Genomic DNA, 16145 nt, shown 5'->3' with positions numbered 1-16145 from the left:
AAAAAAAATCAATTGTTCTACAAACTTGCTATGTGGAGGAACAGCTCTTTGACCAGTCCCTAGCCCACATCTACTTTTTCTAGCTCTCCTCTGTTCTTTTCTTTCGGTCAGTCATGGGAGCTGAACTCTGGGCCCAGGCACTGTTCCTCAGCTCTTCAGCTCAAGGCTAGCACTCTACCACTTGAGCCACAGCGCCACTTCCAGATTTTTTTCTGCTTATGTGGTGCTGAGGCATGCGAGGCAAGCGCTCTACCGCTGAGCCACCTTCCCAGACCCTTCTCCTCTGTTCTTAGGGCAGTGTTGTCCAATGCCAGCAGCAATTAAACATCAACTTGAATTTCAGAAAGGACATTTAAACCACAACACATTTTTTCCCATATTCTTTTTCCTAGAGAAAGTCTCTCAATTTCATTGAAACACACTACTGTTCTAGTAGTGTTTTCTTGAAGCATCTTCTCCAGGGGCATTCTTTTCAGAGTCCTGAATTGAAATCATCATAGAATCTTCCTTTGCAATCAGGCTGTAGAATGCCTTCAGCTCTCCTGTGCTTATCACCTGTTCCCATAATTCAGTACTTTTCGGGGTTGGTTTGTTTGTTTGTGGAGTAGAGGCCCTCTCTACAGTCCAGACTGGTCTCCAACTCAAGATCTTCCTGCCTCAGCCTCTAGAGTACTAAAATTACAGGCATGTGTCACCATGCCCAGCACTTTGGGTGCTATTAAAATTCCTTTGTAATGTTACCTTATGTATCTAGGGATACTAATGATAGCCTCCTTCTATACATTCTGCTGATGATAGAAAAAATACCCGTTTTAAAGTTCCCCTCAAATGTCTGGTAGTTTGGGGTGTTTGATGAGGATTAAGAGGCAGGGAAGGTAGGACCCATTTTGAGCTGGTGCTATTCAAGAGGCTGAGAACTGGGTTTCAGAGCCAGCTTGGGAAAACAAATGTGAGTGACCCTTATCTCCATTACTCAGCAAAAAGCTAGAAATGGAGGTATGGCTCAAGTGGTAGTGTCACCATGAGCAGAAAAGCCATGTATGAATCTAAGGACCTGAGATCAAGCCCCAGTACCACCAAAAATGAAGAAGGAGAAGGACAAAGGAGGAAGAAGAGGACGAAGGAAGGAAGGTGGGGGTGGAGGAAAAACAGAAGTCCTTTGAACCTTGGTGAGCATCTGTAGGAATTTCTCTTTGAAGAGGCTCCATGTCTGAAACAGATTGTTTTTTTTCATGATCTAGTCAAAGTCTTCAGAGAATTCAGCCTCTTGCCTGACAGCATTTTTTTCTACATGCCAGGGTTCTTGAAATGGGTTAGAAAAGATGGTTTAAGAGCCTCGGGTGGTTGATGTAAATTCCTTATTTTAAGTAGGAAATGCAACTTTGCCTAATATCTTCAGGTCCAGAACCAATGGACTGGCTTGTCCACTTGCAGTTCCTGACTGGTTACACAATGGACAGGCCAGAGAAATGAAAGAAAACATACTTCACCTAATTACTGTGGAAAACAAGGGCCAGGTGATAATAAATAGGGAGTCAGGCAGGAGATTTTATCATCTTCCAGTGTCTTTATCATCACTTCCAGAGGCATCTGATGTCCCCATTTCCATCTTTTGGGGGTTTCTACTGGGTGAACCAGCTTACATATTGGTTCTCCCTTTTGCTGACCATCAGGATGTATCTTCCTGCAATACTCAGTCTATTCCCACTCATTCCTGTTCATCTCCTCTTCCTCTTTTTGTTCCTGAAGGCACATAGCTGTTCAAGAGTCATTTTCATAGGGCTTGGGGTAGGAGAAAACCTACATGCATGTACTCAGACTCCTATCTTTTCAGCACAGTCTGTGTCACATATGTACTAGGATGGCTTTCCTGCAATTCTGATTCAGTGTAACAGCTATACTACATTTGTTTGTTCAAGGACTAGAATCTTCAGTGGGTCCTCCAAGGACCTTTCCTTCTCTGATGAGTCTTTTGTTGTTGTTGTTTGCTGGGCCTGGGGCTTGAACTCTGGGCCTGGGAGCTGTCCCTGAGCATTTGTGATGAAGGCTAGTGCTTTACCACTTGAGCCACAGCTCTATTTCCAGCTTTTCTGTAGTTTTAGTAGAGATAAGATTCTCACAGACTTTTCTCCCCAGTCTAGCTTCAAACTGTAATCATCAGATCTCAGCCTCCTGAGTAGTTAGGATTACAGGCTTGAGCCACCTGCACCTGGCTTCTGATTATTCATATGAATGGACCTCTACGTTTGTGCAATGCAGAAACAAATTTCAAAAATCATTTCTGATCATCGAGTCACATGAAGACAGACAGTGTTTAAGATGAGTCATTCCTGTCTTTTTTGTTTTGTTTTTTGAGATTGGGTCTCATTATGTAGCCAGGACCTAGCTTTGAACTCACAAATACTTCTGCCTCAGGCTCCTGAGTACTGGGATTATAGGCATGTGCCAGCATATATTCTTGTGTTTTATCCTGTGTGTATCTGTCTATGCCACATCAAGTCTAGTCAATCTTAGGGTAAAAAATATAGCAGTGCTAATATGGTGAAATGTAAAGACCTTTTGGAAACCCCGACTCTTATTCAGGTTTTGAATGGTGTTCCTTTGAAAGTTTATACAACTGTTATCCCTCTTGAAACCAAAGAGAAAGTAACTTTTCTGATTTTGTAATTTTCAGAATTTCAGAATTTGAAAAGAAAGCAGATAATCATTCAGAGACTGAGACGCAGACGGAGGGAAGCACAGAAAAAGAGAATGAAGAGGAGACAGGCACAGAGACTGTGGGTACTAAGATTCCACACCCCAGTAGAGAGAGTATACAGCAGCTGGATTCGAGTTTTGTCATGTGCTGCTTGCTTTGGAATGGTAGAAATGGCATTCATGTTAAATATTCACTATTTTTTCCTTATTTACTTATCCTGAGTTTGAACGTCACTCTGTGTCAATCACAGTGAGATGTATCTTATCTATACAAACAAAAAACATTCCTACATCTCTTCTGGACTGATTTCGTTTCCTAAATCCTAAAATGAACAAACACCCTAAACGTAAAAGGAAATAGGCTTACTTTCTAATGAGATCATTTTGAGGATATGACTTAGAATTGAAAGATCTTTGTTCTATCCAGGATTGGTAGGAACAAATTGGCGTAAAAATAGCAAAACAAATTGGCATAAATATATATTGAGTGTTGTATGGCAACTTAAGAGCTAGGCCTTTGAGCCTGCACAGTTTTAGCTTAGGGAAAGTTAGCAAAGCCAGCCACTTAAGAGAGTCCACAGGATAGGTATTTACATGAAATACCCATTTTAGCTAATTGATTTATTTAACAATATATACATTAAATGTCTACCATTTGGTTTTGGGTTTTGTTTCGTTTTGAGATGGGGTCTTGTTAAGTAGCCAAGGCTAAGAAACTGTCTTCCTCCTTCAGCCTTTCAACAGCTGAGATAACAGCTACAGAACACTATACCCAGCTCCAAGTCTCCTACTTTTAAGACAATGGAGAACATTTAGAAAATAAAGATGAGCTGCACATGGTGTCAGATTCCTGTAATCTCGGCACTCAGGGTACTGAGGCAGGAGGGTCTTCAAGTTGAGGTTAGCCTAAGCTATGTAGCAAGTTCAGACACCGTTTCAAAAATCAAAAAACAAAAACAAAAAATAGAAAAAAGAAAACTTGAGATGAAAAGGCTACCAATATGTAACAGGACCCTAATGATTAAAACCAATTGAACAACCAATAATGAAGTAATGAGGAGTCTAAGACATTATGAAATTCATTTCCAAATTGGAGAGCTGCCAAAATAGTTGTGAAGCTATTAGACTTTATTTTTGAATTTTGTTTTATTTATTAAACTATTAAATTGTGAAACTAATAACTTTTCAAGGCAATATGTTAACCATGCCAGCCTACTCACCAGATAAATAGGGTCATGCTTTCACACCTCCATGCTCTGTGATCATTGAGACATGGAGAGGGTGAGGTAGAAGAGTGACAAATTCATGATCACAAGGGTATCCAGACTGATCAGTTAAAGGCCCATTAGGAAAGAGAATTGTATCCAGAATGTTCCTTTCACCCAGATATTTGAGGTTGTCAGAATTGATTGTTTCTCAATTAGTATTAATTGGATATGAGTGGTTCAGGCTTTTCTCACAGGATTCATTTATCCTCTGATGATAACCACAGATGACTATTGGTCCTTTCCTGTGTGACAGATTGGCAGCGAAGTACAAGCACTGAATCTTCAGTTGACATCCCTGTTTAAGGAGCTTCAAGAAGCTCATATAAAACTCAGTGAAGCTGAGCTCATGAAGAAGAGGCTTCAAGAAAAGTAAGAATGAAAGGTTCCTTGTATTCTCCTTTGAAAAATATACATTCTCACAAAGTATGTGTTAATATGTAAAAACACACCAGCCTAGGAAGTGCAAGGCCCTGAATGCAACCCCAGACAACTGTCAAACCAGATGCCTTTTTTCTGTGCTACTGATTAAAACAAAAAGAGAGACATAAATAAAATGTGAATTCATAAAGCACTAAGGTGTTTTCAGGGTGAAGCATAAGTATAAGTAATATGCTGTATTACAGGCTGTAATATGGGAATGAGGACCACAAAAAACTTAGATTCTAGTAAATTGGCAGCCTATGAGCCAATTCAGAGCTGCAAATGAGATTTCCTGTAAGTGATCAGCTGACAATGTTGATTGGAACAAGAGTTAAAAGAAAGCTAGAAGTGGCTTGGAAGGTGGCTCATTGGTAGAGTTCTTGCCTTGCATGCTTGAGGCCCTGGGTTCTATTCCTCAGCACCACATAGAAAAAACCTGCAAGTGGTGCAATGGCTCAAGTGGTAGAGTGCTAGCCTTCAGCTGAAGAGCTGAGGGACAGCCCACAGACCCAGAGTTCAGGCCCCACGACCAACAAGAAAGAAAGCAAGCTAGAAAGAACATAAAGGAGCTGAATGAGGTGTATTTAGAAAAAAAAAAGCCCATCTCCATCAGTTTTTTTTAAGTCAATTATGAAAACATATGCATTGAGAATTTTCCATTTGCTTACTTCTCTTGATTTATGTTATCCAAGTTGGGCATGATAATATACACTCACAATCCCAGACAAGGGGATCATAAATTTGAGACTAGCTTGGCCTCCATTTTGGAACTTTGTCTCAGGAAAGAGAAAAAAAATATCCAAAGCCATTGAGTTCATTGGCAAGTGCATTTCCAGCCTGGTGTGTAGGTGTATGTATTCTTGGAATTAAACCTTCCAGCACTCTACCATGTGGTAAGTGATACAACACAGTGCTCAAGGGGAAGGACTTGGGACAAAGGACCTAGATTTGAAACCCTGTTGTAACAGCGGATCTGTGGTTGTGGCTGTACTTTGGATGTTGCTATATAGATAATCTGTGGTTGTACCTTGGGCATGTTGTTTATTCTTTCCAAAATTCTGTGTTATCACTTGTAAATTCTCATAATATCTAGACATTTAAATAGTAAGTGAGATATTTAATACACTTGGTATTAATGCCTGGCACATAATTGTATTCTATATAATGCTACTGAAATTCTCAACTTGATCATTAACAGACCTTAGGGGACTTCCTTTCATTTCATTGAATCTTTGTCAGAAGTCCAAGTCTTTGTGTCTGACAGAATTTTTGAAATATAAAAGGTACCCAAGGGTCTATGATATCCATCTACATTAGTTTCTAATGAGATTCATCTTTAGCAAATCACTACTTTGGTCTTCACTTATTTGCATATTAGTATGACTACTTAAGATAATTATTCAAATGTGACACTACTTCATGTCATCTTAGTCCCGTATTTATTTGTGCATAGCCATGGATTATGTCTATGTCTAGAAAAGAAGCAAGGCGAAGCTGGGCACTGGTGGCTCACACCTGTAATCCTAGCTACTCAGGAGGCTGAGATCTGAGGATCACGGTTCAAAGCCAGCCCGGGCAGAAAAGCCCGTGAGACTCTGATCTCCAATAAACCACTAGAAAACTGGAAGTGGCGCTGTGGCTCAAGAGGTAGAGCGCTTGCCTTGAGCTGAAAAGCTGAGGGACAGCGCCCAGGCCCAGAGTTCAAGCCCACTACCGACAAAAAAAAAAAAAGAAAAGAAGCAAGGTGAATACAATATTTTCTATTTCTCCATAAATCTCAGAACACTAAAATTCTTGTATTTTATGAAATCTTAGTAGTTGTGTAAAAGCAATGAAGAAGTAAAATCTTTATCTTTCTTAGGTGTCAGGCCCTTGAAAGGAAATATTCAGCAACCCCACTGGAGCTGAATGAAAAGCAAGAGCTTGTTTATAACAACAAGAAGTTAGAACTCCAAGTGGAAAGCATGCGTTCAGAAATAAAAATGGAACAAGCTAGGACAGAAGATGAAAAGTAAGTTTACCCTGGTGGAATGGACTAGCTTTGTAAATATAGGTTGGAGTTGAAGAACTAAATTCATTTTTTTTTTAATTTTAAAGAGTACTAAGAGACTCTTCCTTTGCAATAATAAAAAATTTATACTTTACCAAAATAAAATTATAAAAAATGATTTGTGGTCTCTATTTTTTTAAATATTACTTTGAGTATAAGAAAATGCATAACATACTGCTATTATTGGTCTTTTTATATAAATATAAATATATATATACATATATATAATTTGAATTTTTGGAAACTTTAGCTGTGCTGTCAACTTTGGAAAAAGTATCCCAGTTTACCGTGTTGAGTTGGCATTGTACAGAAATTAATAGCCATATTGGTCTAGAAATGTTAAACTTAATTTTTTTCTATTTGTACAGGGGTAAACGCACTGTATTAAATATGTAAGGTCTTATCTACGTGGGTTTGATTACAGAAACTAATAAAGTATTCTCTAAATAATAAAAAAAAAAGAAAATGCTAGAAGGTGGTGGAATATTAAAGGTAGAAAGATTTTGCTGTTTTAAGTTTTCAGTTGGTTAGGAGAAAAGATTGTAAATTTCTGTGGTATTTTTTCAAGCTTCTTTTCTTTAATATCTTTTTTAATAGGTCCAAATTAGCTACTCTGCAATCAACATATGGCCAACTTCTCCAAGACTATGATAATGCATTGATAGTAATTGAGCAACTAACAAAAAGCGAGGTATTTATTTTAAAAAATAAAAACAAAAACGTAAAACACTTCTGCGGCCTAGTGGGGAATGGAAACAATGGAACGTTTTATTTATTAAAAATATGCATGATGGGCTGGGAAGGTGGCTCAGTGGTCGAGTGCTTGCCTTGCATGCACGAGGCCCTGGGTTCAACTCCTCAGCACCACATAAGCAGAAAAAGCGGGAAGTGTCACTGTGGCTCAAGTGCTAAAGCCCTAGCCTTGAGCTTAAAGAGCTGAGGGACAGTGCCCAGGCCCAGAGTTCAGGCAAAATAAATAAATAAATATATATGCATGAATACTTAAGTCTGGTTTCAAAAGTTGTTTGCAATTAATTGATTTTTTTTCTCCTTTTGGTCATGGGGCTTGAACTCAGGGCCTGGGCACTGTTGCTGAGCTCTTTTCTTGTTCAAGGCTATAGTGCTCTACCTACCACTTTAAGTAAGCCACAGCTCCACTTCCAGTTTTTGGGTGGTTAATTGAAAATAAGAATCCTATGAGACTTTTCTGCCTCTGGACTGGCTTCAAACCGCAATCCTCAGATGTCAGCCTCTTGAGTAGCTAGGATTATAGGCGTGAGCCACCCAATTTATTGATTTCTATGTAAAAACATGTATAACTTTTCCTGTTCTACATATGCCTATGTGCTTTGTGAGGTGAGGTCATGCTAATAGACTACAGTCAAGGATAGTCTTTGCTGGTTCTCAGCGTAGGTTCACAGGAGAGCTAGGAGCCCTGGCTCCTATGTCAATAGTAAATAATGCACAGTGAGACAACGGGTTAGGGCCAGAGTCGCCATCTGCTGCCTGCAATTGTTCAAGGCCAGCTTCCTGCTGGTAGTGAACTTGAGGCCTTGGATGTATCAGCCTGTGATTTAAATGAATTGTGATGGTGTGATAATTTGTAGACCATGGAAGCTTTGAGTTAGAAAATATCTTTGATTTCTATCCTTATAAAGACACTCTTGGTTGTTTTTTTTAATAGAATCTTTTTTTCTTTCTAGGACCTTAATAGATTTTTAAGTTAAATGTGTTCACAAAGAATAACATATATGGATAAATAACAAGTATCTATGAATTACAACCTCAGCACGGCCAGGGTTTTTACTATTTTGTAATTTCAGTGTTTTTTTTATTTTTAACATTTGAAAGTAGGAAATTACTACTTGTAAATCATAAGTTACATGCGTTACCACTTCTAATTTAATATTTAAATATTAGACCGAATAATTTTTTTAGACCGAATAATTAAAAAAAAAACCTTTACCTGATACTTTGCTAAAATAGGCTACATTATTTCACAACCATTTCTGGAATAATACTGTGGTTCATTTTTTGTATGTTTTCTTGTTTTAAGTGATCCTGAGATGGAAGCCAGGATCTCATGCATGCTAGGCAAGCTCTACCACTCAAGGCAAACTACCAACCCTTTGAATTCTGTTTTTGATAACTTTAGTGAGCCAGACTACCTGTTTTTGATAACTTTGATGAGCCAAACTACCAGCCATTTGACTTTTGTTTTGGGTCACTTTGGTGAGGCTAAACCTGGAACTTGAGCTCTTCCTCACTCCACCTCCTGAGTCACAGGGATTATAAGGGTGTGTCACTGCACTGGGCTTAATATTGTCTCTTTCAGTCAGAGAAAGTGGACAAGGTGTTGCTGCAGGAATTAAATGAGAAACTAGATCTGGCTGAAAGGGCACTGGCTTCCAAGCAACTTCAGATGGATGAGATGAAGCAGATCATTGCCAAACAGGAGGAGGACCTGGAAACCATGGCTGTCCTCCGGGCTCAGGTAAGAGATGTTCTAGAACCCAGGCTAAGTGAAGTCAGCTGCTGTTCAATTCTCAGATTCAAAAGTATTTGAACACACATGGACTTTGATATATATATATATATATGTATGTATGTATAATATATATATGATATATATGTGTGTGTATGTGTATATATATTATATATATTTCAACCAATCACTTAAAAATTTTTGTTAAATTGAAACATGCAAAATGCACGGAAGTTTTAAGTTCACACCTTGGAGAATCTTATCTGTTTCACAATTCATAGGCGGATAACTAGTTCTACCTTACGGCATTGTGACGGACCTTACCCGTGACATTCCTGTGCATGCCTATTGTCTGTGTTCTCATTTTGTCAGCCATACACCTAGGAGTGGTAATGCTGCTTCCCAGGCAGGCAGGCAATTCAGTAGGGAAACAGGTTCTAAACTAGTTGTACCAAGGACACTTCCACCAGCAGACTTTCCATTGCTGAGGGCTACCAACACTTGTACTGTTGATCATTTTAATTTTAACTATTGTTTTTTTTTTTTGGGTCCGGTCGTGGGGCCTGAACTCTGGACCTGGGCGCTGTCCCTCAGCTCTTCAGCTCAAGGCTAGCACTCTATACCACTTGAGCCACAGCGCCACTTCCGGCTTTTTTATTTTTGCTTATGTGGTACTGAGGAATCGAACTGAGGGCCTCAGGCATGCAAGGCAAGTGCTCTACCACTGAGCCACCTTCCCAGCCCCAACTATTCTGATTAAGAGTAAACACTTAACCTCCTCAATCATCAGTGAATACAACTTAACTGAGATAGCATTACATTATGTACTTGAGAATGATTTCTAAAACCATGGTAGTGGGCAGGAGGCTGGCTCAAGTGGTAGAACACTTGCCTAGCAAGCACAAGGGCCTAAATTCAAACCTCAGTGCTGCTATAGATTTTATATAAAACAAATAAAAATAGCAGTTTTACACTGCTGGAACTTTTGCCAAGGTGAAATAACTACCCAACAGAGGACCTTATATAGGTCTGAAAATCAGTCACATCTATTTATCTATTATTATCCTAAATTTATCTTAAGACCAGCATTCTAAACTATACCTGGCAGAGTAAATAAACCATGTACTATGTTGTTAATCCTGAAAAATACTTTCTAAAAGAGGCTAGAGTATTTCACTGAATCAGTGGCACATGAATTGCCTTACCAGTTCTATTAGTGCATTTCTCTCTGTCTCTGTCTTTCTCTCTGTCTCTGTCTCTATCTCTCTCTCTTTGTCTCTTATCTCTCTGAAGCAGGGAATCTGCAGCCATCTCTGAGGTAACTCTCATGCCTTTGTCCTCTAACAGATGGAGGTGTACTGCTCAGACTTCCATGCTGAAAGAGCAGCAAGAGAAAAGATCCATGAAGAGAAAGAACAACTGGCATTACAGCTGGCATTTGTGCTGAAAGAGAATAATGCTTTTGAGGATGGAAGCAGGTGAGGGAAGTGAGGGGGAAGCTTGGAGCACCTCATGGTGGGGCGGGGTGGGGGCGGATTGTAGGTGAGGCACACCCTGTCAAACTGTTTGAGTTTGAGAATCACTTTGCCTACGTATCACTTGTGTGCCTACAGCACATTTACCTTAAACAAAGCTGGACAGATCACTGTGAGAAATTAGACTTAAAATAACACCCAGCTACTCAGGAGGCTGAAATCTGAAGATCACAGTTCAAAGCCAGTAAAGTCCATGAGACTCATCTCCAGTTAACCACCAGAATGCCAGAAGTGGAGCTGTGGCTCAAAGTGATAAAGTGCCAGCTTTGAACAAAAGAACTCAAGAACGGCGCCCAAGCACTGAGTTCAAATCCCATGCTGACAAAAAAAAATTAAAAACACAGAGAATAAAATAACACAATATAACATGTTACCCAGTTTGGAATTGGCTAACAGTTTGTTTTATCCGAATTTTTTTAAAGGGTAAAAAGAAGTTGTAGATCAGTGTAGTCTCTCTTGTTACCCACCATTCATTTCCCTTGTGAAACTAGAAATTTGGTGGGTGACCATCTCTATTATACACACACACACACACACACACACACACACACACACACACACACCTATGTATCTTTAAACAATACCACTGTATATACTGTTGTACAACTTGATTTAACATTGCAATTTTGAATCCTATTGACAGATATTTAATTACTGTCTCTTATAGAACTATGCCTATTTTCTCTAATTGGCTCCCCTACCAGTTATCAGTTCAGTGGTTTCTTAACTGATTTTTAAAAATGAAATGAGTCTCAAGTTCTAATGTTTTTGTTGGTAGTGGTGCTCATCAGACTTGAACTCAGGGCTTGGGTGTTGTCCCTCAGCTTTTTTGCTCAAGGCTGGTGCTCTAGCACTTTGAGCCACAGCGCCACTTCCAATTTTCTAGTGGTTAACTGGAGATAAGAGTCTCATGGAGTTTCCTGCCCCATCTGACTTTGAACTGCAATCCTCATATCTCAGCCCTGAGTAGCTAGGATTATAGGTGTGAGCCACCAGTGCCCAGTGAAGTTCTGGATTTTATGAACCTTGACCTTGTAGTTGCATACTGGTGTTTTGGGTTTTTTTCCATAGTGTTTACTGCGTCCTAATGGGGTATATCTCAGGGTTGTAAGACATCACACAGTGTTGCTTTTCACCCCAGTAGGCAGTCCTTGATGGAAATGCAGAGCCGGCATGGAGCAAGAACAAATGACCCCGACCAGCAGGTCTACCTTGTACAAAGAGGTGAGTCACTTATGAGCCAGGGTTCCAGGGAATAACAAAATCATGCAAAGATACTCAAAACAAGTTCCCTCACACATAGGATGGACTCTTAAGTCACACTACCAAAAGTATAGAGCCCTTTTTGTCCCATACTCCAGTCTTTGTCACTTCCCTGCTAAGGCTTTATCTGCTAGGTAAGGTTTGATCTTAGGCAGCCCCTTCCACTCATCCTAAGCTTCTACTTGCATATATTTATGCAGTGTCTTCCATATTCCCATCTTCTTGTTGTTGCCTCCCAGGGAACTTTCTGCCCATCTCTATGAGTGTCCCTCCTGAACCTTCAAAGCAATTTATCCCTCTGTTAAGAGTTGGTCTGTTTAGTACGCAGTGAGCTTTACATACTGCCTGGTGTTTGCACATAATAATGTTCACAGTTATTGAGAGTTTACTGGGTGCAGGCTCTGTGTGGATCTCTTCTGTAACTCACTGAAGTTTCAAAAGCTTCCATGAGGTATATTTGACCACTTCTTACAGATGCCAGAACTGAAGTTTGACAAGTTTAAGTAGCTCAGACCCCAAGTGCAGGCACTTACTGCATAGTACTGTATATAAGAAGTTATCAACTTAGTCCTGTATATATCCAGATCTTCATTTCCTAAAATAGAGCATGGCAGTTCTTAAAAATATGGTGTAGGGCTGGGAAGGTGGCTCAGTGGTAGAGTGCTTGCCTCGCATGCCTGAGGCCCTGGGTTCGATTCCTCAGCACCACATAAGCAGAAAAAACCGGAAGTGGCACTAAGACTCAAGTGGTAAAATGCTAGCCTTGAGCTGAAGAGCTGAGGGACAGTTCACAGGCCCAGAGTTCAGCCCCCACGACCAGATCCAAAAAAAAAATATATATATATATATATATGGTGTAGTACTTATGGTTTTAAGGCACTAGTAATGTATCGTTTATAATAAATCATTAAAACAGAAAGAATTATCCTTGATTTTAGATATGAAAGATAAAATTCAAAGGTCAATGCCTAGGGTGGCTACAAAATAAAGTTAATGGACACAAGAGCCTAGGCTTACAATACCATCTTGAATTTCATCTTAAAAAGAGAAGGAAAGCTGGGCACACAGGTGGCCCACACCTGTAGTCCTACTCAAGAGGCTTAGATCTGAGAATTGTGGTACAAAGCCCACGCAGGGAAATCTGTGAAACTCTTATCTCCAATTTAGCACCAAAAAGCCAGAAGTAGAGCTGCGTTTCAAGTGGTAGAGTGGTAGCCTTGAATGAAAAAGCTAAGGGACAGCATCCAGGACCTGAGTTCAAACCCCAGTACAGGTACACACACAAAAAGTGCTTTCTAGATGGAACTAAACATTTTATTCCTTCATTCCCAGGGGCTGAGGAGAGGAATTGGCGGCAACCACAGCCACAGAGCATTCCAATTCATTCTTGCCCCAAATGTGGTGAAGTCCTGCCTGACATAGACACGCTACAGATTCATGTCATGGATTGCATCATTTAAAGGTTGCCATTCTCTCTTACCCACCCCGTCCCCCCTCCCCCCCTCAGACTGCTGGTAACATCAGGTTTTCTCCTCCAGGACTTGTACTTCTGCTCCTTTGTGTGTTCTCAAATATTTTTGCCTTGTGCTGCTTCTTTTAGGAGAAAAAAATGTATCTATTCTAAATAGAACACTGTGGATTCCCATAAATTCAGAAAATGGAATCCTCATCACAGCCTTCCGACAATAAAGTTGGTGTTTGCTATGTTCTGTTCATGCCAGTCACTGTTCTGTCCTCACAGGACACCATGTGACAGCTCAAAGAGTCAGGTGGAGAAACTTTACTGATCAGCTTAACACTCTGAAGGAAGCAGGGGAAAATAGGTGATCATGGGTTAATCAAGAAAATGTCTGAAGTTTTTTTAAGTACACTCAGTTAAAATGGATCTTTGGGGGTTCTGTTTGTGTTTCTGTCAGTGTTATGGCTGCAGCTCTTCCTGTGAGCACTGAGCTTTTTGATTCATAGCAGGGCACGTGAACAAATCTGACACATATGACAATGAGCTCACTGGTCTTCCTGGACCCAATCATAGTATTAAGAATTTCACTTCGGCTAGGCATCAGTGTATCACACCTGTAATCCTAGCTACTCAGAAGGCTGAGATCTGAGAATCTTGGTACAAAGCCAGCCCAACTGAACACCAAAAGGCCAGAAGTGAAGGCTCAAGTGGTAGAAGACCTTGAGCAAAAAAAAAAAGCCTAAAGGACAGCACCGAGGCCCTGACTGATACACACACACACACACACACACACACACACACACACACAAAATAATAAAAATAAAAATCAAGTTTCTTTCCATTTATTATTTGAAGTTTCTAGTCTAATTTTTTTTTACTACTTTATACTGGAGAAAATAGACTTCTGTAGTATCCTAAGTAGAGAAGCAAATCAAATGGTTTCACATTTAAATTATTAGGGGAACTTTCATATTGTGTTTAAATAAAAATACCCTGCAGACCCAAACTCTGAAATAACAATGTGAATGGACAGAATAAGCCTGTGACCCAGTTATTTGTTTGCTAGTGGTTAGGATTGCAAATGAACTGGCTTAAATTAAGGCTGCAGAAGAGTTATCTAAATCTCATATCCACTGCAGCAGTTCTCATAGTAGCTCAGATATGGAAGGCAACCTAGGTGTCTGCCATTAGATGAGAAGCTAAAGAAAATGTGGTGTACATACACAATGAAAGTGTATTCAGCCTTAAAAAAAAAAAGAGGGAAATCCTATCATTGGTCACAGCACCGATGAATCTGAAGAATATCCTGTTAAGTGAAATACAGGAGACAAAGCACAATAATACCACATGATCTCACTTACATATGAAATCTCAAAAAGGTGAACTCACATAGGCTGGGGGCTGTTCGCAGAACCTGAGGATAAGTAGTGAAACAGGTGCAGTTTCAGTAAGAAAAAGCTTCCTTCCAATGCACAAAATGATGACTGAAATAATGTATTTTTAAAATTAAGGCTGCTTATTAAAGAATTTATGAAGTCTGTACATGTCTTGTCTCAATTATTGTGTGATATCTCTCTACTTATTTGTCTGAAACTGGGACTCCAACTGACACTTGCTTTCAAAGCTCATTGGCTGGTACTCCAACCCCTGTGTGATTTCTCTTCAAAGGCCTTGTTCCATGTTACCAGTTAACAACACAACATAGGAAATTTGTGCATACCGGGTGAAAACCACTTTGTATGACATCTACCTGTGTTTGACTTTTTATTGCTGTGACTCAATACCTTGTCAGAACAACTGAAAGGAAGAAAAAATTATTTTGGCTCATGATTTCAGAGGTTTTGGTCCATTATGGTAGGAGAGAGTATGGAAGAGCAGATCAGCCTACATCATGTTGGGGGTGGGGAGTGGAGAGTGAGAGAGAGAAGGGAGAGGGGAAGGAGGGAGGGAGCAGGGAAGATGAACAGATGTGAATCTTTGTTTCCTGCCTTTCTAGGTTTGAGAGTTAAGATGTTAAGATATTAGTCTTAACAGTAAGAAAGTGTGGCCCTTTATAATCTTTTGCCCAATAGTCTCACTCTCAGGAATAAGCTAAAAAGAAAATAAGGATACTAAAAGAAAATAAGGTTGAGATGGGAGTATCAGGGTTTGAAGCCAGCCCTGGCAGAAGAGTCCGTGAGTGGCTCAAGTGTCTGGAGTGCCAACCTGGGTGGAAAAACGAAGGGACGGCATCAGGTCCTGAGTACAAGCCGCAGTAACGGCTCAAGCAATCATCTCTTCTGCTCGGACGTGTTTGGAATTACGCAGAAACTAAGCACGATTATGCATTTGGAAACCATGATCATGTACAAACACTATTTTTAGAATGTAAAAACATAAAGAGCCGTCAATTTTACCATAGAATGTTCCTTGAAAAATAAAGTCTCCTGTTAAGAGATTCCCAGCTCGGGCAATGTTACAATTCTCGAGATGGAACGGGCCGGGGGGGGGGGGATGCCATCTTCCCTTCATTGAAGCGACGGCTAGAGCTGGTACACCCGACGGCCAGTTTACGTAGAGTTTGGGGCTTATCAGCTACGAGTCCAAACACCTCGTTAGGGCACAGGAACAGAAGGAAGTGAGACGCTCGGTCGGCGGCTCCCATCGGCGTGGTCACTCACGCCGCAGGAAGCCGGCGGGCCGTGCCCCCACCTCGGGCAAAGTCCGTCCCGCACAGCATCGGGAACCCAATTCTGACCCTGACCAAAACACTGAGGAAGACCGCAATTTCCCAGCGCCAGGGGGTTAACCAGAACCCGGCTTTACCTGCAGAAGCCCACAGATCACCGGCCGGAAGGTCTTGTGCCCTTAACAAAGATGGCGCCCGACGACGTGTGGTTTTGCGCCGGACGGTCACCGCCGAGAGCGCCGGCGTAGCCAATCAGTGCGGCCTTGCGGTCGCGTGCCTCTGACGTCGAGGCAGGGCGGG

The 16145-nt window shown here is 40.6% G+C and overlaps 1 protein-coding gene across 2 annotated transcripts in view; it reads left to right on the top strand.

Annotated features, from left to right (window-relative positions):
* Optn (optineurin) overlaps positions 1-13424 on the top strand; it is a 32461-nt gene extending 19037 nt beyond the window's left edge. The window contains exons 7-14 of one of the 2 annotated variants that reach the window (XM_013014712.1): positions 2675-2777; positions 4219-4334; positions 6247-6396; positions 7033-7126; positions 8771-8929; positions 10268-10398; positions 11600-11679; positions 13051-13424. In XM_013014712.1, the coding sequence (XP_012870166.1) occupies positions 2675-2777; positions 4219-4334; positions 6247-6396; positions 7033-7126; positions 8771-8929; positions 10268-10398; positions 11600-11679; positions 13051-13178 (961 nt within the window). In that variant the 3' untranslated portion in view covers positions 13179-13424. Of the gene's footprint in view, positions 1-2674; positions 2778-4218; positions 4335-6246; positions 6397-7032; positions 7127-8770; positions 8930-10267; positions 10399-11596; positions 11680-13050 lie in introns of both variants that reach the window. The other variant, XM_013014710.1, reaches the window with a different exon arrangement.
* Positions 13425-16145: the final 2721 nt, after the last annotated feature.

This window comes from Dipodomys ordii, unplaced genomic scaffold (assembly GCF_000151885.1).
Source record: "Dipodomys ordii isolate 6190 unplaced genomic scaffold, Dord_2.0 Scaffold24, whole genome shotgun sequence".
NCBI classification, from domain to species: Eukaryota; Metazoa; Chordata; class Mammalia; order Rodentia; family Heteromyidae; genus Dipodomys; species Dipodomys ordii.
Note: the sequence above shows the minus strand (reverse complement) of the source record. Positions and strands in the feature narration are given on the sequence as shown.